Source organism: Dasypus novemcinctus, chromosome 8, assembly GCF_030445035.2.
Source record: "Dasypus novemcinctus isolate mDasNov1 chromosome 8, mDasNov1.1.hap2, whole genome shotgun sequence".
In the NCBI taxonomy this organism is placed as follows: domain Eukaryota; kingdom Metazoa; phylum Chordata; class Mammalia; order Cingulata; family Dasypodidae; genus Dasypus; species Dasypus novemcinctus.
The window spans coordinates 39,340,691-39,368,377 of NC_080680.1; the positions used below are offsets into that span (position 1 = coordinate 39,340,691).

At 36.2% G+C, this 27,687-nt stretch overlaps 1 protein-coding gene across 1 annotated transcript in view; it reads right to left on the reverse strand.

Moving 5' to 3' along the window:
- The window catches only part of SMC5 (structural maintenance of chromosomes 5), a 140,699-nt gene that overhangs the window by 49,425 nt on the left and 63,587 nt on the right, over window positions 1–27,687 (reverse strand). Inside the window, exons 12-16 of the mRNA XM_058301326.2 lie at window positions 12,011–12,105; window positions 11,024–11,156; window positions 8,163–8,336; window positions 2,891–3,060; window positions 219–342 (exon numbers count right to left, since the gene is read on the reverse strand). Of these exons, the coding sequence (XP_058157309.2) occupies window positions 219–342; window positions 2,891–3,060; window positions 8,163–8,336; window positions 11,024–11,156; window positions 12,011–12,105 (696 nt within the window). The remainder of the gene's footprint in view (window positions 1–218; window positions 343–2,890; window positions 3,061–8,162; window positions 8,337–11,023; window positions 11,157–12,010; window positions 12,106–27,687) is intronic.

The following is a 27,687-nucleotide window of genomic DNA, read 5'->3' on the forward strand; positions in this document are numbered from 1 at the left end:
ATAATTTAGCCTGAGTGGTTTTGACCTATTTAATGACCTATAACAAGAAATGTCAAGCAATGAAGGAAGCTGGAATTGATGCTAAAAATCTCTTCCTTAAATAATTAAAAACCCTAATTTAGACCTCCCCCCTCCCAATAAAGCCCTCTAAAGATTTTATTATTTTATTTTATCTAACTATAGTAAAAAATATCAATACAATCAAGAAAATGCCTTACTTTTATCAGGTTTGTTAATTCAGTAACAAGTTTTGCTTTTTGAACATTTATTTCTTTGATTTTGGTACTTGCTTTTCTCTCTTCCTCTTCAAGGTTGCAAGTATCCTGTTCCATCAGCTTTAAACTGAATGAAACACAAAACGATATAGAAATCAGAGTTAAACACAAAGACTGAGCAAAAATCCTTAGGCACCCTACAGTTACAATGGTTATTTAGCAATGCTACTCAGATACAAACTGCTAGCTCCTAGATTAAATCATTGTTTTATGCAACTAAAAACAGAGTGGTTTTGTACAAGTTACTCTTCTTAGCTTCAGTGTCCTCATTTGAGGAAAAAAACTGGAGATAATAATTAATAATACTTTCCCCACAGACTGTGGTGAAGATTAAAAAAGGTAATACATGTAATACACTTAAAATAGTGTCTGGCCTATAACTGATTCATAATTATTAGTTGTTATTGTTATTACTATTGTTTATTATGAAACAGTCTATGACTAAGGAGTTCACTTGGGGAGGTTTGATTAATAGATACAAAACAGAATGAAAAAAACCATACAACAATCCTACAAGTTCATACCTTAAGCACCTTAGAGAACTGAAGATAGAAATGAAGTGAGAGCAACATGGTTTTGATAAAGGCTTAAAGCTGGAAAAAGTTTCTAAGAAGCTGAACTAAATATATACATCTTGCTTTAAGCAACCAAGGTACATTATTATTAATTTTAAAATAAAAATTAATGGGAAATTACTTGCTTTAAAATAACAGTTCCTTTATGGAGCAAATTTTCCTATGCATTTTCAAGTATTTAATCTACAAATGTGTTTAGAACACATACTGTATTGTCGAGGTAAACTTATCTGTTACTCAAGGCAATGAGCTGTTATCTACATTAAAAATTATGATATTATGATATCAAATTATGATATTAATAACTTTATTAATAACAAAAAGGTCTGGGCCGTGTCATGGTAAGATGTGGTAAAAACCTTGAAACTGGCAGTCAGTTTCCTTCCCCACAGACCGGATACCCTAATAGCTTTTACTTTCTTTCAGATATGATGAGAAAACAGATGAGTTTGTTAATCTTTCTGCCTCTACTCTCCCCTCTCCTCCAGCACTGTTCCAAACTCAATGGACAAAATTATCCTGGGTATTTATCTAGGGCAATGTTTCTCAAAACGTGCTCCACAGGCCCCTATGGGTACCTGAAACCCTTCCAAGGGGTCCATGAGGCAAATTTTTTTTCCTGGCAATAAGCCATAATTTGCCCTTCTCATTGTGATGACACTTGCACTGGGGTGAAAAAGTAATGGTGAATAAAAATGCTAGTAATTTAGAACAAATGACAGCAATGTCACCAAATTATACTGTCATTAACTTTGAGTACTACCATGTACTCAAAAGTTAAATAAAAAGCCAGTTTCACTTAATGCCCTTGATGTATTAAGAATTCATTTTATGAAATATAAATTCTTGAGTTTGTTTTTAATATTGTGTGTGATGAAATGGGGAGTACACAGCATACAAAAAGCACTTCTCCTGTGTAACAAAGAGCAATGGTTATCTCAAGGATGGCCCTTGTGAGACTATTTTGATTTGGGAGCTAGATTACTTTTTTCATTGAACACCATTTCTACTTGAAAGAATGGCTGATAAACCAGTTATTTAGACTTGGACATTTGGCTTTTTTTTCCCTTCAAAAATGAATGAAATCAGCCTGTCACTTTAACGAAAACAACCGTATTAAGTGAAAATTAGAATTTTGAAAAAATGTGCATGTTCCACTGTAAGTGACATTCCCAAGTCTTAAGTGCTTTTCTGATGAGATTGGTGATCAAAATGATTAGTTTTTCATATTATATAATCTCTGAAAGATCTACAGCACTTGTTGCACAAATGTTTTCCAAATGACCAATGTGTGATGTAACATAATCATTCATGGGTAAAAAATATATTTAAAATGAAATGGATTTTAAACTAGCAGAGTATACAAGTGTATTGACATAGTTCAAGATTCTACACTGCAATTATCCTTTAAGAAACTATACCTTGACAAGTATTGATGTAGTATTAAATATATCGTTATATGAAAAAATTAATATACTCCTCTCTTTCCCAACTACGTATTTGCATGAGACCAGATTTTCTTCATGTACAACCAAAACAACATCTCACAAAAGATTGCAGAAGCAGTATGAGGGAATCCAGCTGTCCTCAATTAAGTCAGACATTGGAGAGATTTATAAAAATGTAAAACTATGCCATCATTCTTCTCATTAAATTTTTTTTAATAAAAATTTTGTTGATAAAGAATGGGTTTACTATTGTTATTTTTAAATAATTAATATTTTAAACATTTCTCAGTATTAATTTCTAATGGTAGTAAATACTGACTAGCCCACATAAACAAAACTTCTTTGTGACCTTCAGTAATTTTTAAACATAAAAAAAGGTCCAGAGACCAGAACAGCTGATCTAGCGAAGAAAGAGATTCACCTCCCTTTCCCCTGGGAAATAAAATTGTGTATTGGACAGTACGATAAAGCTTTAGAGAAAATATATTGCAAACATGTTGTTGGAATTGCATTGTCATTTCGGGGTAAAATTAATAATCTTTCCCATACAGCTCTTTATGAATCCCTCCTCTGCAAAAAGGCTGAAAGATACCTTCCTAGTTTGGAACTAATTTTTTGTTCCAGTTGTCTCTTCTTGGTTTTTCTTTCAAGAAGCTCCTTCTTCTTTTGTCTAAGTTCATTATCTCTGTGTTCTAGGTGCTTGTTTGTTTCACGTAAGGCAATCAATCCTGATTCCACTGCTTGCAATTTTCTATTAATTTCCTATGGAAGATTCAAAATTGTTAATATATATTATTATTCTTAAAAAAGCTTTAGATTACATAAATGTTACATCGAAAATATAGGGGATTCCCATATATCTCACTGCCCCCCCTCCCACATATTTCCCCATTAAAAACATCTTTCATTAGTGTGGTACATTTGTTAAAATTGATGAACACATATTGAAGTAACACTACTAACCATGGTCCCATAGTTTACATTATGGTTTACACTTTGCACCACACAACTTTATAGGTTTTGACAAAATGTCTAAATGCCCTTTATCTGTAATTACAAAATCATGGAGAACAACTCCAATGTTCCCAAAATGCCTCATGTTGGACCTATTCTTCCTTCTTCCTCCCCTCAGAACCTCTGGTGATCACTGCCTTTATATCAGTGTTACAAGTTCTTCCATTACTAGAATAATAAGTCTACTTTAGTCCATAGTTGCATTACCCCCCTTGTATTTGCTCATTCCTCAATCTTGAGGATTTGGGGATGGTAATGTCCACTCTGCTGCCAGTTGAGAGGGGGCTTAGATCTCATGGGCAGATGGGTAGAACTGTCTTGCTTGCAATGGTAGATACTCTATTTGGGGGGATGGGCACTGTCTATCATCATCCTTTTGTTAGTTATCCTGGGTGAGTCCGATGAAATGGAGGGAAGATGTTGGCTGCAACTCTGCTGAGATTCAGGGCTCAACCAGCATTGGAACAGCCAGAAGATTTAATTCTCTGGGACACATATTTAATGGGCATAGTGGTAATTATAGGTTCAAATAAAAGGGGCACAAGAAACTTGTATAGGAAAATTATAAAATCCAACTCCTATACAATGGGGGAATAGGTTATCATATATTCAATCAAGGTAATGCCCACTAACAGGGTGCCAAATTCCTGGGGTTGTCTGCCCTGCTTATAATGTCCAGCTGTCTCTAGAGTCCATAGGAGTTACCCTGCCTAAGGCACTGTTTACTGTGGCAGTCCGTGAGATCCTCCTGAGACTTGCGCAAATGTGACCTCTTGAATGACCTCCCAACTCAATTTGCAATCTCTTAGCCATAAAAACTCACCTGTATTACTATTTCCCCCCTCTTGAATGACCTCACAACTCAATTTGCAATCTCTTAGCCATAAAAACTCACCTGTATTTACTATTTCCCCCTTTTGGTCAAGGTGTTTTCCAAATGTATTGCTAGGTATCACTTGGTAATAATCCTTTGGTACCAGGGATGCTTATCAATGGAGTCATGTCCCACACTGGGGGGAAGGTAGTGAATTTATATGCTGAGTTTGACTTAGAGAGGCCACATTAGAGCAACAAGGAGGCTTTCAGGAGGTAACTGAAATACTAGGCTAAGTTTCAATTTCATGAAAACAAGGTTTTAAGTATAAGTATCAATATCAAGGGCCTGGTGTATTAGGTGTCTTTCTTCGCTAGGCACTGCCCATGTATTCTAGGGATTCTTGCCATTCTATTAGAGAATGTAGTAGGACTCCCCAAGACGGGAATTCAGTATCCTTTTTGTTATTGTGTGGGTCTCCATCCACCAAGATAAAACCCCATGATGACTTGAATGCATTCATATTCCATTCAATAATTACCTTGAAACAAATGAAAATGAGAACCAACATATCAAAACCTATGGAATGCAGCAAAAGCAGTGCTGAGAGGGAAATTTATAGCCATTAATGCCAATATTACAAAAGAATAAAGAGTTAAAATCAAAGACCTAACTGCACACCCAGAGGCAAGAGAAAAAGAACTAATCCCAAAGCAAGCAGAAAGAAGGAAATAAAGATTAGAGCAGAGCTAAATGAAACTGAGGATAGAAAAACACTAGAAAAAAATTAAAACAAAAAGTTGTTTCTTTAAGAAGATTAATAAAATTGACAAACTGTTAGCTAGAATAACAAAGAAAAAAAGAGAAAATGCAAATACATAAAATAAAAAATGAGGGAGGGGATATCACCACTGATCCCACAGAAATAAAGACTATCATAACAGGATATTTTGAAAAATTGTATGCCAGCAAGACTGATAACTTAGATGAAATGGACAAATTTCTAGAAACATAAAAGCAATCTACACTGACAAAAGAATAAACTGATGAATACCAACAGACCAACTGTAAGTAGTGAGATGGAATTAGTCACCAAAAACCTCCCAACTAATAAGAGCCTAGAACCAGAATGATTCTACCAATCATTCTGGAAAGAACTAAAACCAATTCTGCTTAAATTCTTCCAAAAAGCAGAAGTGGAGGGAATATTGCCCAACCCATTCTGTGACACCAACACAACCCTATTACTAAAGCCAAAAAAGATGTCACAAGAAAAGAAAGCTACAGATCAATCTCTCCTCAACAAAAATACCAGCTAATCATATGTGACAATACATCAAATGAATTGTATACCACAATCAAGTGGGTTTCATCCCTGGTATGCAAAGATGGTTCAACATTTTTAAAAAATCAGTGTAATAAGCCATATTAACAGATCAAAAGAAAAAAAATCATATGATCATCTTTACTGATACAGAAAAAGCATCTGGAAAAATAAAACATCCTTTCTTGATAAAAACACTTCAAAAGATAAAAAGTATATATGAAAAACCCACAGCTAACATCATATTCAATGGTGAAAGGTTAGAGGCTTTACCTCTAAAATCTGGCCAAGACAAGGATGCACACTGTTACTGCTCTTATTTCACATTGTGTTAAAAGTACTTGCTCAAGCACTTAGGCAAGAAAAAGACATAAAAAGGCATCCAAATTAGAAAGGAAGTGAAAATTTCACTATTTGCAGATGACATAATCCTGTACATAGAAAGCCTTGAAAAATCTACAACAAAGCTTCTAGAGCTGATAAACAAGTTCAGTAAAGTGGCAGGACATAAGATTAATATACAACAATCAGTGGAATTTCTATACACTAATAATAAGCAATCTGAGGAGGAAATAAAGAAAAAAATTCCATTTACAACAGCAACTAAAAGAATCAAATATCTAGGAATAAATGTAACTAAAGATGTAAAGTACTTGTACAGAGAAAACTACACAACATTGTCAAAGGAAATCAAAGAAAACCTAAATAAATAGAAGTATATTGAATGTTCATGGATTGGAAGACTGAAGCTCATTAAGATGTCTGTCCTACCTAAACTGATTTACAGATTTAATACAATTCCACTAATAATTACAACAGCATTTTTTTTACTTAATTGGATAAATTAATTATGAAAGTTATTTGGAAAGGCAAGGAACCCAAATGTCCAAAAACATCGAAAAAGACAAACAAAATAGGAAGAATCCTGCTACCTGACCTTAAAACATATTACAAAGCTACAGTGGTCAAAACTGTATGGTATTGGCACAAGTATAAACATACTGACCAATGGAACCAAACTGAGAATTCTGATATAGATCCTCACATATGCAGTCAATTGATATTCAACAAGGCCACCAAGCCCACGCAACTGGGACATAATGGCCTCTTCAACAAATGGTGCTGGCAGAACGGGATATCCATATCCAAAAGAATGAGAGGATCTCATGCTCTATACAAAAATTAACTCAAGATGAATCAAAGATCTAAACAAAGGGCCAAGACCATGAAGTTCCTAGAAGATACTGTAGGGAAGCATCTATGATCTCTTTTAATAGGAAATGGTTTCATAAACTTTACACCCAAAACACAAAGAACAGAAGAAAAAGTAGATAAGTGGAACCTTCTCAAAAACACTCAAAAAAGATGTTTAACATCACTAGCTATTAAGAAAATGCAAATCAAAACTATAATCATTTTATACCTATTAGACTAGAGGCTACTAAAAAAACACAAAATGGGGTAGGGGGATGGGGGTTATATGGGAACCTCTTATGTTTTTTATAATGTAACTTTTTTGTGATACATGTATCTTCAAAAATATATAATTTACAAAAATGATGGGGGTGGGGGGTGGGGAGTGGGTTATATGGGAACCTCATGTTTTTTTGTAACATACTATGTGATTAACTTTAATTTTTAAAAATGTGTTAATAAAAATAAAAACAAAAAACAAAAACAAAGAACTACAAGTGTTGGAGAGGATGTAGGAAAGGGAACCCTCATCCACTACTGGTGGGAATGTAGAATGGTGCAGCCATTATGGAGGATGATTTGGCAGTTCCTCAGGAAGCTAACTATAGAACTACTATATGATCCAGTAATCCCATCGTTGGGTATATATTCAGAAGTGAAAGAAGGGACATGAACAGACTCATGAACATGAATGTTTATAGCATCATTATTCACTTTTGCCAAAAGATGGAAGCAACCCAAGTGTCCATCAAAAGATGAATGGATCAGCAAATTGTGGTATATACGTACAATGGACTATTACCCTGCAGTAAGAAGGAAGGAAGTATTGGCACATGGGATAACATGGATGAACCTTGAAAACCTTATGTTGACTGAAGCAAGCCAGTCATTAAAGGACAAATTTTACACGACCTCACTGATATGACCTAAGCAAACTGAGCACACTAACAGAGCTAGAGTCTGGAAGACAGGTTATCAGGAGAAAGAAAGGAGCAGAGTGCAGTGAGCCGATGCTCAATACAGGCAAAACCTGTGATAAGATGGAAAGGGGTGGTTTGGCAGTGGATGGGAATGATAGTGGTGCAAGGATGGAGTGGGGTTATTCAGTCCTGGAATGTGAGCATGAGTAGGGTGGGGAAGGGTTGGGTTGGACTATCCATGGAACTGGGGGGAGGGCTGGAGGAAGGAACAGGTGAACTCCGGGGACTCTTAGGTTTGTGGTTAAAACTACAATGTTGGGAATGTTCTTTTAGCCAATATGGCAGGGGAGGGTTTTTGTAGTAAGGCATCATACATGGGGGGATATGTTAGAAAAGGCGCACCTAGGGCATGCTTCCATGGAAGATGAAAGTGTTCATCTTGACATAGGGTGTTATCCCAGTGGGTGGAGACCCACGTAATAAACAAGAAAATATTAAACTCCCATCCTGGGGCATCCTGTTAATACACTATTAAACAGGTTCTAGGTAAAGTATTATAAATTCAGTTTATATTCTAATACAAATCAAAATTACCAACCTTCAGCTGTTCCTCTAAGTGTCTTCTTTGCTCTAGATCCACAGTTACTGTGAGAAACTGGGCTACTTTTAGGGATGTGTTACTAGAAATAACTTTGTTTGAATAAAAAGAAGTTTTTACTACATACTTTTCTTCTGCTGTATAAATTTGTTTTAATCGGGTTTCTTGTATTACCTACAATGGAAAACAAGTATCAGTGCACATCAGATAATTATATTACGTTTTAAATGGATAAAAATTTTTTTTTAAAAAACAGATAAGGTGATTTAATTTTGGAAAATTAAAATGCATATGTATGTGTGTGTATATACATATACACACACTTATTTTAAATTTATTTCTTTATTTAATAAAAGTAAGTTTAAAATTTATTTTAAATTTAACCAACATCTCTAAAATGGTGGCTGATACATTTCAGCTTATTAAGAAAAAACCAAAGCAACTAGAAAAGTCTGCTCTACTTCTGTTCCTTTATATAGTCTCTCCCAAGTATATTTCTTGGCACTGTGTTACATTTAAAAAAGAGATACCAGGAGCTCGATGCCCAGCAGATATGACTGTGTTACCTCAGGGAAGATATTTATTCTCTCTTCCTCTCAGTTGTACTGTTCAAAGACAAGTGATTTTATATTTTGCTCCTGTATATTTTTGTAAAATACTTAAGGAATCCAAAGACTTATTTTGCAATTTCTCCCTGAAATCTTTTCTCTAAAGAACTTACCCAAGAGGTTTCAAAACTTAAAGCTCATTTTTAACACCATAACATTACTGTTATCTATATGTATATTTATTTAAAATACAATAGGCTGCTATAATACAGGCTTTTCCGATCTCTAAAGGTTCATAACCAGTACCATTGAGGCTTATTTCCCTACAGAATTTTAGAGTCTAAGTGATAAAACATATTTAAGCACACATAATTTAATGGAGTATAAACTAGCATCCATAAATGCTGACTAATTAGGAACAAAGGGAAAGACTGGATGAGATTAACCTGGCAAAGTTCCATGGAAATAAGTTTTAAACAGGATTTGAGTTGATAGAGATGGTAAGAGAGGGGCACTCCTGGCAAATAAGGCATCTTGAGCAAAGACACCAGCAGACAATTTAACACAAGGGTAGAAGCTTAGAAATTAAAAAGAAAACAATTCCATAAATAGGGTATAATCATTATCAGAGCCTAAAATATTGTCTTGATAAGGTGAAGTATGTACACTAAAGAGTGTACTTTTATTCTAATGAAGATATACAGTTACTATTGCCATTATCTAGACATGAAACAGAAGGATTCAGGATATAAAAAGGCAGTGAATTTCCTCAGTAAAGACTTGCTTCTTCTGAAAGATAGCCAGGATGTCAGGGGCTTACCAGGTACCTGAAGTACTTCTAAATTTGTCTTTACTGTATATTCACATGTTTGAAAAGTATCTCATAACAATATACAGATTATTTATATGAAACATAGCACTCAGTTGGGCACTGGAACAGTAACATTCAGTATGTTCCAGAACTTTAAAAATATAAATTATTATATAAAACCAAAGAGATTATTAAGGTTAATGAAAAATACTTGAGGAGAGAGGAAGGGAAAGGAAGTAATTCATTTCACTTTTAAAATAAATCATATTAATTCAAGAGTTATTTCTCAAGTACAAATAGCAATTTTGCAGCTAACTTAAAATGTTAAAAGTGCATAAAAATAAAAATTCCACTTGAAACATTGTTCAAAGAGCAAAAGGATGTTCCAAGTGCAGAAACAGTTCCTTTCTGCCCAAAAGTGAAGCTATGAAAGCCTTTACTGATCTCTCTATGGGTTTTCAGCAACAGCCCTACCTATCCCTAGAGTTAAAACAGAAATAAATTTCATCTATGTCTATAGTCTTATTCTCTCTTCTAAACCTAAATGAGTTAAGGCAGAAGAGAGGTACAGCCACATGGAGAATTCTAGTTTTGATTTTCCCAAATGATCACCATGATATGATGTAATTTTTAATCAAAAGACATAAAAAACTTAGTATAATCTGTTTTTGCAAAATGGGTTGGTAATGAGCCCTTATTTCCTTATTATGTCAATGAAATATGAAGGGTCCCAAATTACAAATTAATTCTTAGGGACATCTGAACACTGGATGTTAGAAATGTAATATGCATTTTCTAAGAAATTCAATATAATAAAGAGCAGTTATATATTACTTAACAATATACTCTGTTATTGACTCATAGATACTTACAAGCAGTATCAAAACAACAAAAGATTATTTTTTCCCTGTTTTCTGCCTGTGATAAAGGCAATGCATGTGGTTTGCATTCATGGAGATTACTTGTAGGAAGAAAATTCCAAGTAGTAATAGCAGGATACAGGAAATGGGAATTTCTGTGGCTGTAATGGCCAAAAGGGGCTCTCATTTGTTTATGAGATAATCTTAAGTGGAATCTTTATGAAGGGGAGGGCTTATCAAAAGTTCTATACCCTAGTCTACTCATTTTAAGATATAATTTGTCCGGAAGATAATCTAGAATACAAGAATTTAAATGATTAAACCATTACTAAAAATTTTAAACACCAGTTTATCAAGAGAGGCAGAATCAGGGAAGAGTGCCAAGTATTATTAACCTTATCCAACTACCCTAAAGCAATTAAGTATTTATTTACTCTAGGTAACTCCATATACTCCTGTCATAAATTATTAGTCAGCCAGCACCATTTTGTTATACTGAAAATGAAGAACAAAGAAAACTAGCTTTCACATGGTTAAAAACAACAGAACACACATACACATTTAAATTCCTGACACTTTTTGCTTGCCTTTAAGAAGTTTTAACAAAAGTACATTTTTGGTAATGGTTTAGTACTTTCTTACCCGTTCAATTCTTTCTCTGGTCCTTTCAGTTCCTACAGGAACTTCATGAATATGATACTGGCAGCAAAGATAGCTCATAACAGGATCAGGTGCATCAAATAACTCTCGCAAATAAGAGAAAAATCCATATTGTCTGAGAGAAAAAGCACCTATTAGATTTTTCTTCTTAAAAATACCTTACAAATCTGAAGTTGTTAATTGGCCAGTAAATAAAATAATGATGACACAGAAAAAAGATAATTTTTATTACATTTTAAAAACATTTAATTTTATTTGTTTCCTTGCCAGAGAAGTTTCAGCTTTTTACAAGTGTACAAACTATTGATCTGTTCTTTCTTACACTGCTTTTACTGAGTGCCTATCTACATCCAAAGTTAAGATATTTACTTACAGTTTTATAAGTGCATTTTTTTTTAAGTTATATCAGTAGTTTATTAAGAAAATGAGGGAAGAGAAATGGCAGAAAATAACAGACTATGGGTCCCAGGTATATTTGTGGGCTGGTCCAGGCAGAGAGAGAAAGGGCAAAACAGGTAAAAAAGGCTAAACAGACTACAAGTCCCCATTACAGATTAAAGTTCCCAGACATACCTGCATGCTGGTCCAGGCACAGCGAGAAAGGGTAAAAACAGGCTGCAATTTTTATATTTAGCCCTTTTGGAGATTATTTTTGCATTATGAAGTGATGATTTATTTTATTTTCCCAGTAGCTAACCAAGTGTTTTAGTGTCTCTTATTAAATAGTCCTATCATACATTGCTCCACTAATTTGAAACATTAACTTTATCAAATACTAAATATAACATGGTCTATTGCTGGGCCTAGATATTTAATTATTTTCGATTTAAGGAGAGATCTTAAAAGAGAGTAATGGTTTATAAACAAACATTCAGGTGACAATGAGATAACTGAAATAAATTTAAGAGGTAAACAAGTATTCAATATTCAAAGTAAAAGGTTATTTCTAATAATGTTTTCAAAACTTACTTTAGTTCATTAAGAGATCTTGAAGGTGCTTTATCTGCATATGAATTATTGGGAGCGATAACAGCATTTACTCTTAATTTTTTATTGTCACGAACCTGAATATATGGAAAAGAAAATATTTTAATCATTATAAACTACCAACTGAGATGATTTTTTAAAAAGTTACCACATTCTCAGTGGCATTCATAGGAGAGTAAGAAATTTGAAAATTGACTGGATATTTGATGATACACAGGACATTTTTCTATAGCTATATTATAGTTATGTGTAAATACAAAGAGTTCATTTCTTTTAGATACATACTGAAATATTAACATGAAATATATATCTAGGATTTGCCTCAAAGTAATACAGAAAGGGAGTAATTCTGCTTCCTCTAATGACAGATTATCTTGTACTGGAACGACCTTTCTGCCAATAATGATCATTAACTGAACAAAATTTAAAAAAATTTTTGAAGGCACTGAAGACTGACCAAAATCGGACTGGAGAGGAGATGACACTTGGAGAAGAACAGGAGTGGGTGAGATTTGTGGTTATGTCACTTTTAGCTTGAAAATTCTCCAACTGAAACATGGGGTGGGGACAGAGATCAATTTGAGTAAAACGCTACTGTGTGCATGGCTGGAGGACTCATGGGATAGCATTTGGGGTGATCAGAATGGCTAGAAAGTTAGAAGGAAAATTCTTGGAAGAAGAAACTGAAAGCAAGGAGGACTAAAATCTGCATATAAACTCTCATCCAAATCCCTGTCTGACCCTTAAACTATGGACATGGGGAAAACTCTAGGCGGCCCGGAGAAAAGCAAGAAATGGAAGGCAGAAAAAAACTGAATGGAGATTTCTGTTACTATCCATTACATGGGAAACAGAGTTTGGTGTTTGAGTCCAGCTAAGTTAACTGACTGCTAGCACTGCCTGTTAGTTCCTTCAAAAGAAAATAATTCAATCTAGTCTCTACTGGATATGTAATATCCAAACTTCCAGCATACAAAACAAACAAAAAAACAAACCCGACAATAGAAGAAGAAAATGTGACAAAGAGCCAAGAGAAAAAGCAGTTAATAGAAAGTGACCCCCACATAGAAAAGAACTTAAAAGGAGCAATTTAAGTATGTTCAAGGAAATTATGGTTATAAGGATTGAACAGATGGGGAACCTCAGGAAACAAAAAGAAAGCATAAAAGAAAATTAAGTGGAAACTCAAGAACCAAAAAATGCAATATCTGAAATTAAAAAACTACCAAATGGGCTTTGGTCAAAGATCCTACAGACACTAAAAAGACAAATAACAAATATGATGAAAAAACTTCAGAAGAAAAATATCAATAACTTAGATGCATTGGAAAATTCCTTTAAAATGCATTCTAACAAATTTAAAATGAGATTTTAAAAATTGGAACAGCTCATTATCTACTAGGGAAACTGAATTTGCTATAAAACCAAATTCTAATGAATAAAACTCCAAACCCAATTGTTTTTCACTAATAAATTTGATAGAACAGTTAAGGAAGCAATAATACTAATCTACAGAAACTCTTTCAGGAAGTAAAATGAACCTTTTAAAAATCCAATAAAATACTTAAGAATGCATTTAATATACGATGTGTAAGACCTATGCAGAGTTGTAAAGCAATGCTGAGAAAAATTAAAGACCTAAATAAATAGAGAGATATATTAAAGGTCAAAAGACACAGCATTTTAAGACTTCATATACAATGAGTTGGGAAGTGTTTCCTCCACTTCTGTTTTTGGGAAGAGTTTGTGAATGATTAGTATTAATTCTTCTTTAAATATCTGGCAGAACTCACCGGTGCTCTGAGTTTTTCCTTGCAGGAAGTTTAAAAATTAGTAATTTAACCTCTTTACTTGGCATTCAGATGTTCTATTCTTTGTAAGTAAAAAATTTACTATAGGAAAGTGGATGTAGCTCAGTGGTGGAGCACCTGCTTCCCATGTGCAAGGTCCTGGGTTCAATCTCTGACACTTCCCTTAAAAAAAAATTACTATAAAACTATAGTAATTAAGACAATGTTACTGGCATAAAAATAGATAAATGTAATGATTTTTAACAGAGATGCCAAAGGAATTCAAAGGGCACAAAGGAGAGTCTTTTCAATAAATGTTGCTGGAAAAACTGGATTTCCATCTGGGAAAAAAAGAACTTCAACTTCTACCATACACCATACACGAAAATTACTGAAACTATGAAGCTTTCAGAAAATAAAACTTCTGATTTCTTAGGATTCAAAAGCACTCGACATAAAAAAAATTAAAAAGATGGACTTAATAAAAATCTTCTGCTCATCAAAAGATTTCACCAAGAAAACGAACACATATTCCATAGATACATTTAACAAAGGACTTACATTCAGAATATATAAACAGCGTTTACATCTTCTACAACTCAAATTTAAATTATGTAAGGAGAAGAATGTGCAAAGAACACAGAGAAATGTTTTAGAAAGGAAGATGTATGAAGGGCCAAAAGCACATGAAAAGATGTTTAACATCATTAATGATCGGAGAAATGCAAACTAAAACCTCAGTAAAATACCACAGTACCCACACTAACATGAGTTAAAATGGTTACATGCTAGCAAGGGTGTGAAACAATTCCAATCATCATACAGTGCTGGTTAAGTATAAAATGATAAAAGCATTTTTCAAGATATGGTTTTAAAAAATCAGCAGAGACTGCGTCTGCAAGAGGGCAGGGAGGAATTGACTGAGAAAAGCCAAGAGAGAATTTTCTGGCATGACGGAAATGTTCCATATATTGACATGGGTATATGCATATGCATTTGCCAAAACTCACCAAACTAGAGTAGTTAATATTTATGTACTTTAGTGTATGTACATTTTACCAAAAAATCTTGTAAAAATAAACAAAAAACTTTAGTATGTTATGCTTTTCATGGTGGAATGTATTAGCAATTTTCAAACTACTTTATTCTAGGTTTGAACAACTGAATACATACATTGATGATAAAGGCGGACCGTGTTTTTCATGCTGGAGAAAGGGACTGCAAATATGCCAAGAAGAATTAGAATGTACCCTGTAGTGTTGGACTGTAAGAACCAGTATAAACTCATAACACACTTATGTTTGCACTCTCTATACAGAAGTATAGAAATATAGATATAAGGCTTTGTGTGATGACTTAGAAGAAATGAGACATCAGGGTAAATGAATACATCTAATGAAAGAAGCTGTTGATGTGGGAGGAGTGGGAGGAGTGGGGGGCATGGAAGAGTAGGGTATATGGGAACCTCTTACATTTTTTAATGTAACACTGTGAATGATCTACACATCTTTTTTTAAAAAAATCAAAAAAAGGAGAAATGAATACACCGAGTAGTCAGTTTATAAAAGGAAAAGTACTCCTTGAAAAAAGGCTAATTGTAAGGCTGAGGCAGAAAAAGTTCAAGATAAGTATGGAATATCTTGCCGTGCCAAAAGTCAGGAAGTACTCAGAATATGATGGCAACATACCAAAAGGGCACACAAAAGGAGAAACTGGCCCCACCCTAAACAAGATGGTAGAGAGAGAAGTTTCAGGACTCTGCCCTCCCACAGCAGCTTTGGGCAACCAGCAAGAAATGGCAGAAACAGCTCTCTCAAATCTCCAGAAAACTGTTAAAGGACTGGAGTAACAGGGTCAGAGTCAAAACAAGAAATAGGCTACCTAAAAGAGAAGGATCAACTGGCGTTCTTGTTTGCCCATCCCCTCCCTGGCACAGCTCGGAGCTGGCCCATGCTTCCTGTGTGGGTCCACAGTCCTGGTTCCAGAGGGAGGAGAATCATGCTCAGGTATATACTGGGAACCTGCATGTCTGATCTAATCTGTCTAATAGTAGCCTGAAGACACATGTCAGAGGCTTGCTGTCTCAGAACTGGCCCTGCGTTTAGAAGACAGCTCACAGAGCACTCAAGTCATGGCTGCCTGTGGTAAAGGACTGTAGGCTGTAGGACATACAGTATAGTGACCAGGACTTGAAAAAACTGTTTCCTAGGCAAGCAGGAAATATGGATCTCTGTAAACAAGGAATCCTAAGGTCAAATGCACATGTCCAATATAAGATGCATGCATAGAAGGACCAAGGAGGTCTCTACCTTTGGCCTTTAGCTATTCTCTAAATTCACTGTATAGATAAATTCTCCCACAAGTCAAGCTGCAAAGACTGGGACAGGTGGTTTCTTTTTTCTTTTTTTTCAAGCTCTTGGCATTCAAGGAAAGTTATAACAGTAGCTAGATATAAGGTTAGGGAATAGACACCCAGAGTTTAAATCACAGTGATAATATAATACATTAAAATATCAAAAGGTAACAAAACATACAAAGAATCAAGAAGTAATGGGGAAGTAGATCTGGCCCAATGGATAGGGCGTCCACCTACCACATGGGAGGTCCAAGGTTCAAAGCCAGGGCCTCCTGACCCATCCACAGTGCTGATACACACAAGGAGTGCCGTGCCACGCAGGGGTGTCCCCACATAGGGGGGCCCCATGCACAAGAAGTGTGCCCCTTAAGGAGAGGCGCTCAGCACGAAAAAAGTACAGCCTGCCCAGGAATGGCGCCACACACACGGAGAGCGGATGCAGCAAGATGATGCAACAAAACGAGACACAGATTCCAGGTGCCGCTGACAAGAATACAAGCGAACACAGAAGAACACACAGCTGGCCCATGCACAGTGCTGATGCATGCAAGAAGTGCCGTGCCACACAGGGGTGTCCCCGGCACAGGGGAGCCCCACACGCAAGGAGTGCGCCCTATAAGGAGAGCCGCCCAGTGCAAAAAAAGTGCAGCCTGCCCAGGAATGGTGCTGCACACATGGAGAGCTGATGCAGCAAGATGACACAACAAGAACGAGACGCCGATTCTGGACGCCACTGACACAAGTGGACACAGAAGAACATACAGCGAATGGACAAAGAGAGCAGACAACTGGGGGGGGGGGGGGGGGCGGGCAGGGAAGGGAAGAGAAAGAAATTAAAAATAAATCTTTAAAAATAAAAAAACCCTTAAAAAAAAAAAAAGAAGTAATGGCCCAGCAAAAGAGAAGATTAAAGCATCAATGAGGTAGAGCAGACCTGGGATGTACCAGATAAAGACTTTTAAAAAATGGTCCTAAATATGGTCAAAGAACTAATGGAAACTAGGAAAACAACAAATGAACATGAACAGAATATCAGTAGAGATGGAAATTATGAAAAGGAACCAAACAGAGCTGAAGACCACAGTAACAGAGATTAAAATTTTACTAGAGGGGTTCAATAGCAGATTAGAGTTGGCAGAAAAACTTGTGAACCCAAAGGTAAGCTCACTGAAATCATCCTCAATGAAAGAATGAAGGAAAATGAACAGAGACTGAGGAACCCACGGGATACCATCAAGCATACCAATATATGTTGTGCATGCTGTGGTGGTTTGAAATTGTATGCACCTCTGAAAAATATGTTCTTAAATTTAATCCATTCCTGTGGGTGTGGACCCATTTTAAGTAGGACCTTTTGATGAGGCTACTTCAGTTAAGGTGAGATCCACCTCATTTAGGATGGGTTTTAATCTTCTTATTGGAGTCTTTTTAAACAGAATGGAAAAGAAGAGAGAGAGAGAGAGAGCTAGAAAGCCATGGAAGCCAGAAACTGAAATCAATGAAACCTAGAAGAGAAGGGACAGACCAGCAGACATTGCCATGTGCCTTCCCATGTGCAGAGGAGCCAAGGATAGCCAGGGCCAGTCTCCAGGAAGAAAGCATCGCCTTCATGATGCATTGATTTGGACATTTTCTTGGCCTCAAACTGCAGACTAATAAATTCCTATTGTTTAGGCAAACCCATTTCAAGTTATCTGTTTTGAGCAGCCTAGGAAATTAAAATCTATGTACTACAGAAATCCCAGAGAAAAGAAAAAGGGGCAAAGAGAACAGAATATTTAAGGAAATGATGGCTGAACACTTCCCAAATTTAACTGAAGACATAAATATATACATCCAAGAGACTCAACAAACTCCAAACAGGATAAACCTAAATAGACCCATATGACATATTATATTCAGACTAAAGAATGCCAAAGTTAAAGAGAATTATGAAAGCTACAAGACTGTCACATAAAAGAGAGGTTCAATAATATTAAATGACAATTTCTCATTGGAAATCATGGAGGCAAGAAGGCAGTGGGAAGTCATATTTAAAGTGCTGAAAGCAAACACCTGTCAACCAATAATTCCATCTCCAACAAAACTATTATTCAAAAATGAGGAAGAACAAAAAACCAGCAAGATGGCAGCCAAGTAAGGAGCTCCTAGAGTCAGCTCCTGCTACAGGGCAGTTAGCAAACACCTAGAGCTCTCTGGAGCTAGCTGAAGCACCTGTTTGGGACCTCCAGGAGACCGGAACAGCATCTTGCAATGTCTTTGAAGGAGTGGAAGGAGGAGACTGCCTATCTGCAGAGAAGACTCAAAAGTAGAGCGCGCCACGCCACGGAGGCCAGTGCCCATCCTCCACTGAGGCACAAGCCACCTCAGAAATCAAAAGCTCTACTTCCCAAAAACGGGGCAGAAAGAGATGATTGGGCACCAATTTCAGCTATTGATGAGGAAATTCAGTGGGCTACAGTATAATCCTGAGAACAGCTAAAGCTTGAGCCCGTCCAAGTCAGAAAAAGGCCAGAAGCTGCCATCTTAACTCCGTGCCTGACAAAGGGAACCAGGGTGGACTGAGAATCCCAATGCTGGTGGAGACCAGCTTCTTCCCATCCAGATCATACTGCAGGTCTGGCTTAGGCCCCAGTGCCACCTCTAGCTGGGAGGAAGCTGCGGGGACCTGCGCCAGCCTCTTGGGGAAATTACCGGCCAAGCTGCGGACGCCGGTGATCATCCTACTCTGGCAGCACAAGCCACCCCAGGAGCTGTTCTGTGACGAGAATTGGAGGCTCCATTTCTCAGAAACAGGGGAGGAGGAAACTGTTGGCTTCCGATTTCGGCTACTGATCAGTAGACTTGGCTGGCTAAGAGAAAACCCTGGGAACAGGGGGGTGTGAACCAGCCCAAGTCAGGAAGAGGCCAGTAGCTGCCATTCTGACTCCGCCCCCAGCCTGAGGGGAAGCCTGGCTGACTGAAACTCTCAGGGTCAGCAGGAACCAGTTTCTTTCACGCAGATCAGCCTGCAGCCTGCTTAGGCTTCAGCCCCAACTCTGGGGGGGAAGAGGCTGAGGAGCCCTGTACCGGCAGGTAACTGCAGGGACCTTTGGCTGCCAGAGACTGAAAATCTGAAGTCTACCAGGGCAACTGCGGTCACCTTGGACCTGCACTGCCTAGATTTCTGCCCACGCCTGCAGCTCCATCCCTGCCCCAGACAGGGGAGAGAGGGATGTGAAGCTTCATCAGCCTCTCTGGGCAACTACAGTCTAGGCCTGCACGTGGATTATTTCACACAGCTGTGACTCTGTCCCTACCCCTGGCAAAGGAGAAAGTTGGAAGAAGTTTCATTGGTCCCTGGTACAATGAGGGCAGCTTTAGCCTCCATAGCTTACAGCACCTACTACATGCTTGGCTCCTACTGCACAACCATCAAGGGAGAAATGATACGAAGCCCTAAACTAAAGAAAGAAACTGCACCCAGAATAAATACTCTAGTAAGCCAGAGACCAAGGCACCAACAAAAAATTACAATCCACACCAAGAAATAGGAAACTATGGCCCAGTTAAAGGAATAAGATAAGCCTCCAGATGACATAAAGGAGTTGGGAACAATTAAATATAGATGCTCAAACAAATCTCCTTAATAAATTCAGTGAGATGGCTAAAGAGATTAAGGATGAAATTAAGATGATATTGGATGAGCACAAAGAAGAATTTGAAAGCCTACATAGAAAAATAGCAGATCTTATGGGAATGAAAGGTACAATCAATGAAATTTAAAAAACACAGGAATCATAATAGGAGATTTGAGGAGACAGAAGAAAGGATTGGTGAGCTTGAAGAAATGGCCTCTGAATGTAAACATACAAAAGAACAGATGAAGAAAAGAATGGAAAAAATTGAACAAGGTTTCAGGGAACTAAATGAATGACTCTAAGACACATACTCATCAGAATGTCAAAGGCCAAAGACTAAGAGAGAATTATGAGAGCAGTAAGAGAAAAGCAATGCATAACAAATAAGGGATACTCAATAAGATTAAGTGCTGATTTCTCACCAGAAACCATGGAGGCAAGAAGACAGTGGTCTGATATATTTAAGATACAGCAAGAGAAAAACTTCTAGCCAAGAATCTTATATCCAGCAAGACTGTGTTTTAAAAATGAGGGCAAAATTAGAATATTCACAGATAAACAGAAACTGAGAGAATTTCTAAGCAAGAGACCAGATTTTCAGGAAATACTAAAGGGTGTACAAGAGCCTAAAAAGAAAAGAGAGGAGAGAGAGGCCTGGAAGAGAGTCTAGAAATGAAGATTATATCAATAAAAGTAACTGAACGTGTCAAAAGAGTGGTGAAAATAAAATATGACAGATAAAACTCAAATAGTCAGGAATAAACTTAACCAATGATGTAAAGCACTTATATTCAGAAAACTGCAACTCCATGTTAAAAGAAAGCAAAAAACCCTAACCCCTAAATAACTGGAAGAACATTCCATGCTCGTGGATTGGAAGACTAAATATCATTAAGATGTCAATTCTACTGAAATTTAAAAACAGATTTAATGCAATCCCAATAAAAATTCCACCAGCATTAAAGAAAAAAAAAATTGAAAACACAATCATTGAATTTATTTGGAAGGGTAAGGAGTCCTGAGTAGCCAGAAACATCATAAAAAGGAAAAGTGAACCCTTATCTCCAGGTTTTAAATCATAAAACCTACCTATAGTGGTAAAAACAACATGGTACTGGCCTAAAGACAGACACAATAGACCAATGGAACCAAGTTTATGGTTCAGAAACAGACCCTCACAGGTATGATCAAGTAATTTTTGACTAGCCTGTCAAAGTCACACAGTTCAGGCAGAACAATCCATTCAACAAATGGTGCTGAAAAAATTGGACATCCATAGCTGAAAAAAGGACAAAGGAAAGAGGACCCCTATCTCATACCTTTTCCAAAAATTAATTCAAAATGGATCAAAAAACTAAAACTAAAAGAACCATAAAACTTCTAGAAGAAATTATTGGAAAATATCTTTAAGACCTGGTGGTAGGTGGTGGATTCTTTAAGGAAGTAAGAGAAGAACTGAGTGGACTATTGATGTTTAATGTATGTAGAAGTTTTAATTAGCTTTACTGTAAAATTGTGGAAATGTATAGAGTGGATGATAACACACAGTGAGTAACAGTTGGTTTATAAATGGGGATGTGACTGAAAATGGTAGTCTAGTTATGTAAATGCCAATTGACAGAATGCTTGAGAATAACCTAGGAACTGATAGCACAGTAAACCAAGAGGTGGGTGAAAATTGTGGTTGATGGTACAGATGCAAGAGTGTCCTTTGTTAGCTAGAACAAATGTATATCACTACTGCAGGGTGATGGGAATGTGGAGAAGCATAGGAAAAATACACCTGGAATGACCTATGGACTGTGGTTAGTAGTAATAATATAATATTCTTGCATGTATACAAAAGGTATACTGTGTTGATACTGAGGCAGTACGGAAAATGTGAGCCATGTACACCACGGACATGGTAACAATCAGATATTATTTTATCTATAGCAAATGACACATCACATTGTGGTGTGTTGATGGAGGCGTGTTGTTTGGGTATTCTGCACATGTGCATGATTATTTTATAAGTTTACAACTTTTGTCATAAAAAAAGCATATTTAAAAAATAGTAATATGGTGGGCTGGGGGGAAAACACACCAAATGTAAGATAAGGACTTTGATTATTAGTAAGACTTTGACAGTGTTTTTTCATAGTTTGTAACAAACATCTCATGACAATGCAAGGTGTTGGTGGAGGGTTAATATATGGGACCCCTGCATGATGTTATGCATGTTTGCTTTGTAAGGTTACAACTTTTACTATACACTTAATTGTTTATGTATGTTCATATATAAATGACATAGAGATGATAATAATAGGGAGGGTTGGGGGAAAATACTTTGGTTAGCAGTAATATTTTGACAATGCTCTTTAACCTTTAAAAGGTTTAACAACAGTGTGAGGTGTCAGTGGTAGGGTGAGTTATGAGAGTCCTGTATGATATTATATATGGTTTGTTTTGTAAGTTCACAACTATTACTATACACTTATTGTGTATGTATGTTTGTGTGTAATATATTTCAATAAATTAATTTTTAAAAAATGAGGGAGAACTTAAAATATCCTCAGATAAACAAAAGTTGAAGGAGTTCATCACACTAGACTGGTCAGTCCTACAAGAGATGCTAAAGAGAGTTCTGCAGGTTGAAAGGAAAACAATAGATCAAAGCCACATGAAAATCTCTGGTAAGGGTAACAACACAGGTAAATATAAATGGCAGTACTATTGTATTTTTGGTTCATAATTCCATTGTTTACTTCCTATAGGATTTAAAGGGCAAATGCATAAAATGGTAATGATAAATCAATGGTTCTGGACCCTTAATATATACCTTATAATCAGTGACAGGAACTGCATAGAGTACACACATATTTTGTGTATACTACTGAAGTTAAATGGGTATGAAAGCAAATGAGATTGTCATAGATTTAGGATCTTATGTTTAATCCCCCTGGTAACTACAATTAAGACTATGGAGAATATACAAGCTCAAAGAGACAGAAATTAGAGTACAGACTGTCAGGGATGAGGGTGCAGAAGCAATGGGGAGTTAATGCATAATGGTCGTAGGGCTTGGGGAAATGAAAAGTTTTAGTAATGGAAGGTGGTGAGAGTATTTCAACAACGTAAATGTGATTAATTCCACTGAAGGTATGTTTGGTAGAGGTTAAAACAGGAAATTTATGCTGTAAATGTTTCCACAATTTAAGAAAAAGGAGAAACTAAAGGGAAGAGACAACTTAATTCAATGTCATACTGGACAGGGTCTAATAAGGGATAAGAAAAGGCTGAAAAGGACATTATTGAGACAAATGGAAAAAAAAACAAACTGGAATACAGACTGTAAGCTTTCTAGCAATGATAAATTTCTTGAACTTCAAACTGCACTTAAGGTGATCATGTGAGTGAGCATCCTTGTTCTCAGGAATTGCACACGGTACTTCGTACTAAGTGTTCAAAGAATAAGATGTATACAACCTACACTCAAGAGTTCAGAAAATGGATTAATAAAAAGATAGGTGGATGTATGGATAGACAGATGGATAAGTAGATAGAATATACCAAGAGTGACAAAATATTAAAATTGGTGGATATGTGTGTCTAGGGAGGGGGATAAATTAGAGTTCTATTTATGGGTTTTTTTTTGGTTTGTTTGTTTTAAACTGCCCTGTATGCATGGGAAATAAAAAAGGAAAAGAAGTCAGCTTGAATGGGTACCCACTGGCAAATCTGGGACAATTTGAATATTAAAATAAATAATAGTAATAGCTTATAACCCATAAAATAGAACAAAATTCTATGAGTCTATCCTGATATCATTAATGTATAAATAAATGGGGAGGAGGGAAAGCTCTTCTTAACAGAAGAATGCCAACTAATAAACATAGATTTACTGAGTTAGAATCATTAACGGTTGTTAAACCTAGTAGGTAAAGTTTCCTGAGGAACAGGATATTTACATAGTCTCAAAGTATCTCTACAGAAGTAACTACAAAGGAAAAACGGTGTTACTAAAACGCTTGTTTTTAGAGTACAAATATGTTTTGAATCAACAGCTACATTATGGAACATTTGGAGCATAAAGTGCTTATCTACTATTTGATTTACAGGAAATACTAGATTTACTCTAAGTGATGCAGAAAACTGTACCCAGTTGAACTAAGCTGGCAAAGGAATACACAAAATGTGTGTCCATGTACACACTCCTCTCAAACATCTATCAGCATATACTCAGAACCCTGCTCATCCACATTTGTTGCTACAATTTTCCATCTCATTTTAGATAATACTGTTTTAACCACTACACAATAACAAGTTGCAACCTTTCCAACACCCACTTCTACAAGCCATCTTCAGGTCTGTTTTGAGGTAAAGTGCCATATTTATCATACTAGTTAAATGGTTACACGTTAACCAGTTAACATGTATAAAACTGTGATACATTTTTATTAGGTTCTATCTTTTTTTGTGTCCCTGTTGAAATCTTTCATTGTTGTGCTCTAACCCCATTTTTCACATAAATTCTTAAGAGTTTTCATTGAGCAATATTGCAGAGTGCAGTGATTTTTAGAAATGCATGTATATAGCCCTATAGCGGAACTTACAATGGAGAAACCAAGCAGATCTACCTAACCAAGTGATCAAACATCAAACAGGATTGATATAGTGCATCTCCTAATATTATAAAATGAGAATGATAGAACAATCACTTCTGGGATATTTCAGACCAAAATGCACAACCTGAATCTAATAATAAGAAAACAATAAGGCAAATCTGTAATGAGGGACATTCTACAAAATAACTAGCCTACTTTTAAAATGTCAACATCAGGAAACACTAAGAAAGACAAGGAATTATTCCAGATTATAGAAGACCAAAGAAATACAATAAATGCAATATGCAATCCTGGATTGGAGTCGATATTGGATAAAAAGTTATATAGGTTATTATTGGGACCACTGAGGAATTTTAACAAAGCCCTAGATTACATAATAGTATTATATCCATGTTAAATCTTCTGATGTTGATAAGCGTACTATGGTTATGTATGAGAACACCTGTGCTATTAAAAAAATAAATGGTGGGGAAGCAGACTTGGCTCAACAGAGCATCCACCTACCACATGGGAGATCCACAGTTCAAACCCAGGGCCTCCTTGACCTGTGTGGAGCTGGCCCAAGCTCAGTGCTGATGCACACAGGGGTGTCCCCAGCGTAGGAGAGCCCCACACGCAAGGAGTGTGCCCCATGGAGAGCTGCCCAGCGCGAAAGAAAGTTCGGCTGCCCAGGAGTGGCACTGCACACACGGAGAGCTGACACAGCAAGATGACTTAACAAAAAACAAGACACAGATTCCCGGTGCCACTGACAAGAATAGCAGCAGACACAGAAGAACACACAGCGAATGGACACAGATAGCAGACAATGGAGGGGGGGGAGAGGAGGAATTGGGAGAGAAATAAATAAAAATAAATCTTTAAAAAATAAATAAATAAATGGTGAGGCACTACGGGTAAAGAAGCAGGATATCACTAACTTACTCTTGAAAGAGAGACAGAGAGGAAGGGAGAAATAATAAAACAAATAGGACAAAAATGTAAATAATTGGTGATCAGGGTAAAGTGTATTTAGAAGTTCCATGTAGTGTAGTTGCAACTTTCCTATAGTTTGAAACTTTATCAAAGCAAGTTACTTAAAAAAATAGAGTAGAGGTATAGATGAAACAATACTGGACATGTCAAAAAATCATTGATGGTGGTATGTGGGCATTAAGTTTTAAAAATCTGTTTGAGGGTTACATTTATAAAACTGAATCACACAGTGAGAAAATAATTTCCTTTCTAATTCCCTTTCAAAATTTCTAATTATCCCAAGGAGAAAGTTACTGTATGCCTTTAACTCCTTTTTATCTCCCTTTATAAAAACATGTTATCTCCTTTCAGTAAGCAAGAGTATGGATCTAGAGTTTATTAACATTGCTTTATTTATTGTTGTACAAGTTATTGGTTTTCTAATTTGGTAATGATATTATATTCCTTTTATAATACTTGAAGTAATAAAAAATGAGGTGCTTTAAAGAAAAATATTAATACTATAGGTAGAACCCAGATATGGCAAGAATTGTGATGATAGTAGACAGAAATAATAACCATGAGGATGGTTGCAAATTACTGAAGGTTGGGAAATGTACTCTAGTAGATATAATTACAGGAGACAGTTAATATACGTTACTAAATTACATAATTTAAAATATACACAAAGTTGTACATGTAAGAGGAAGTTATGGCCCTACTTGATAAATAATTATGGAAGAGTTGTTATAATACAAAAAAAAAAAAAAAGAATGAAAATCAAACTTTCAGGAATTTATGTCATATTATTAATATACAACTGACATCTTCAGGGCAGAAGAAGCATGAGTTTTTGAGGCAAGGCAAGATATTCAGTATATGTTAAGTTGGCAATTTGCAAAACAGAAATCATCTAATTACACCTAACTGTATGTCCTTCACACTAGCACAGACATCAGAGCACTAGATCATTGGTTAGGCTTAAATAGTTCTAAATGTTTAACATTTTGGAGTCTATTTTTATAATTTTATTCATTCAACCATTCTCCACAAACTCCCAAACCAGAAGTACATAAATATGGTAAAAATCAAATAAAGTAAGCATTCTTTCTAAGCAGAGAAACAATCTGATTCAGAGTCCAGTTTTTATTTATTTACTTATTTATCCTCTCACCCTGGTGTTTTTGCTGTCTGTATCTATTTGCCATGTGATCTTCTGTATCTCTCTTTTGGTCTTCTCTTCTCATTTTTTTTTTTTCCTCTAGGATTCACCAGGATTCACTCCTAGGGAACTCTGACGTGGAGAGAGGTTCCCTGTTAGCTGCGCCACCTCAGTTCCTGGTTTCTGCGTCTCTGCTGTGCTTCACCTTGACTCTCCCCTTCATCTCTCTTTTGCTGTGTCATCATCTTGCTGCATGCTCACCTGCGCGGGCAGTGGTTCTGTGCACGGACACTTGGCTCTCTGTGTGGACACTCAGCTTGCCACACGGGCACTGGCTTGCTGTGTAGGCACTTGCTCACCAGGCAGGCACTGGCTCACTGCATAGGCATGCTTTCTCTTCTTCTTTTCACCAGGAGGCCTGAGAGATCAAACCCAGGTCCTCCCATATGGCAGGTAGAAGCCCTATCACTTGAACTATATCTGTTTCCCCAGTTTTTAATTAGACATGTTAGCAAAGGTTTAAACAAGAAAACCCAAAATCCGTATTTTAACCTTGATGGGGTTTTTAAAGAAATAGAAGGCATATGCAAAAGTGAAAAAAAAAAAAAAGCTTAATGACAATAGCTAAAAAGCACCCCTCTAATTTTACATTTACGAACTCACTGATCCTTGCAACCACCCTATGAAGTAGATATTACCCCCATTTTTTTAATATGAGGAAACTGAGGCATGAAGCACGTATGCAACTTGCCTAAGTTAGTAGCAAAGTCAGAATTCTGCCTGGCTGCAGAGTCTGTGCTCTTAACTACTAAGCCGTTCTCTGGCTTTCACCAGCTTAGATTCTCAAACAGTGGTGTTTTTCTAGCCAAATATGAGATTCTCGTTCTTCAAAAGAGGTTTTATTTGTATTAATAGGCAAAAATATCACATTAATTTCCCTTCCAAAAAAAATGTGAGTTCATTCCAAAACAATTCTAAATAGGATGCCCAAAGACCAAAAGTCCATCATTAAGTTTTCTTTAAAAATAACATGACAGAATTACTCTTCAGATTAATTTCAAGTGAAAATATTAAAATATTTTATGGATGGAATTATAGATAGAATTATAAAACATTTTCTTAATAATGGATAAATAGGGAAGAAATTAGCATGAGTGATTTTACCCAACA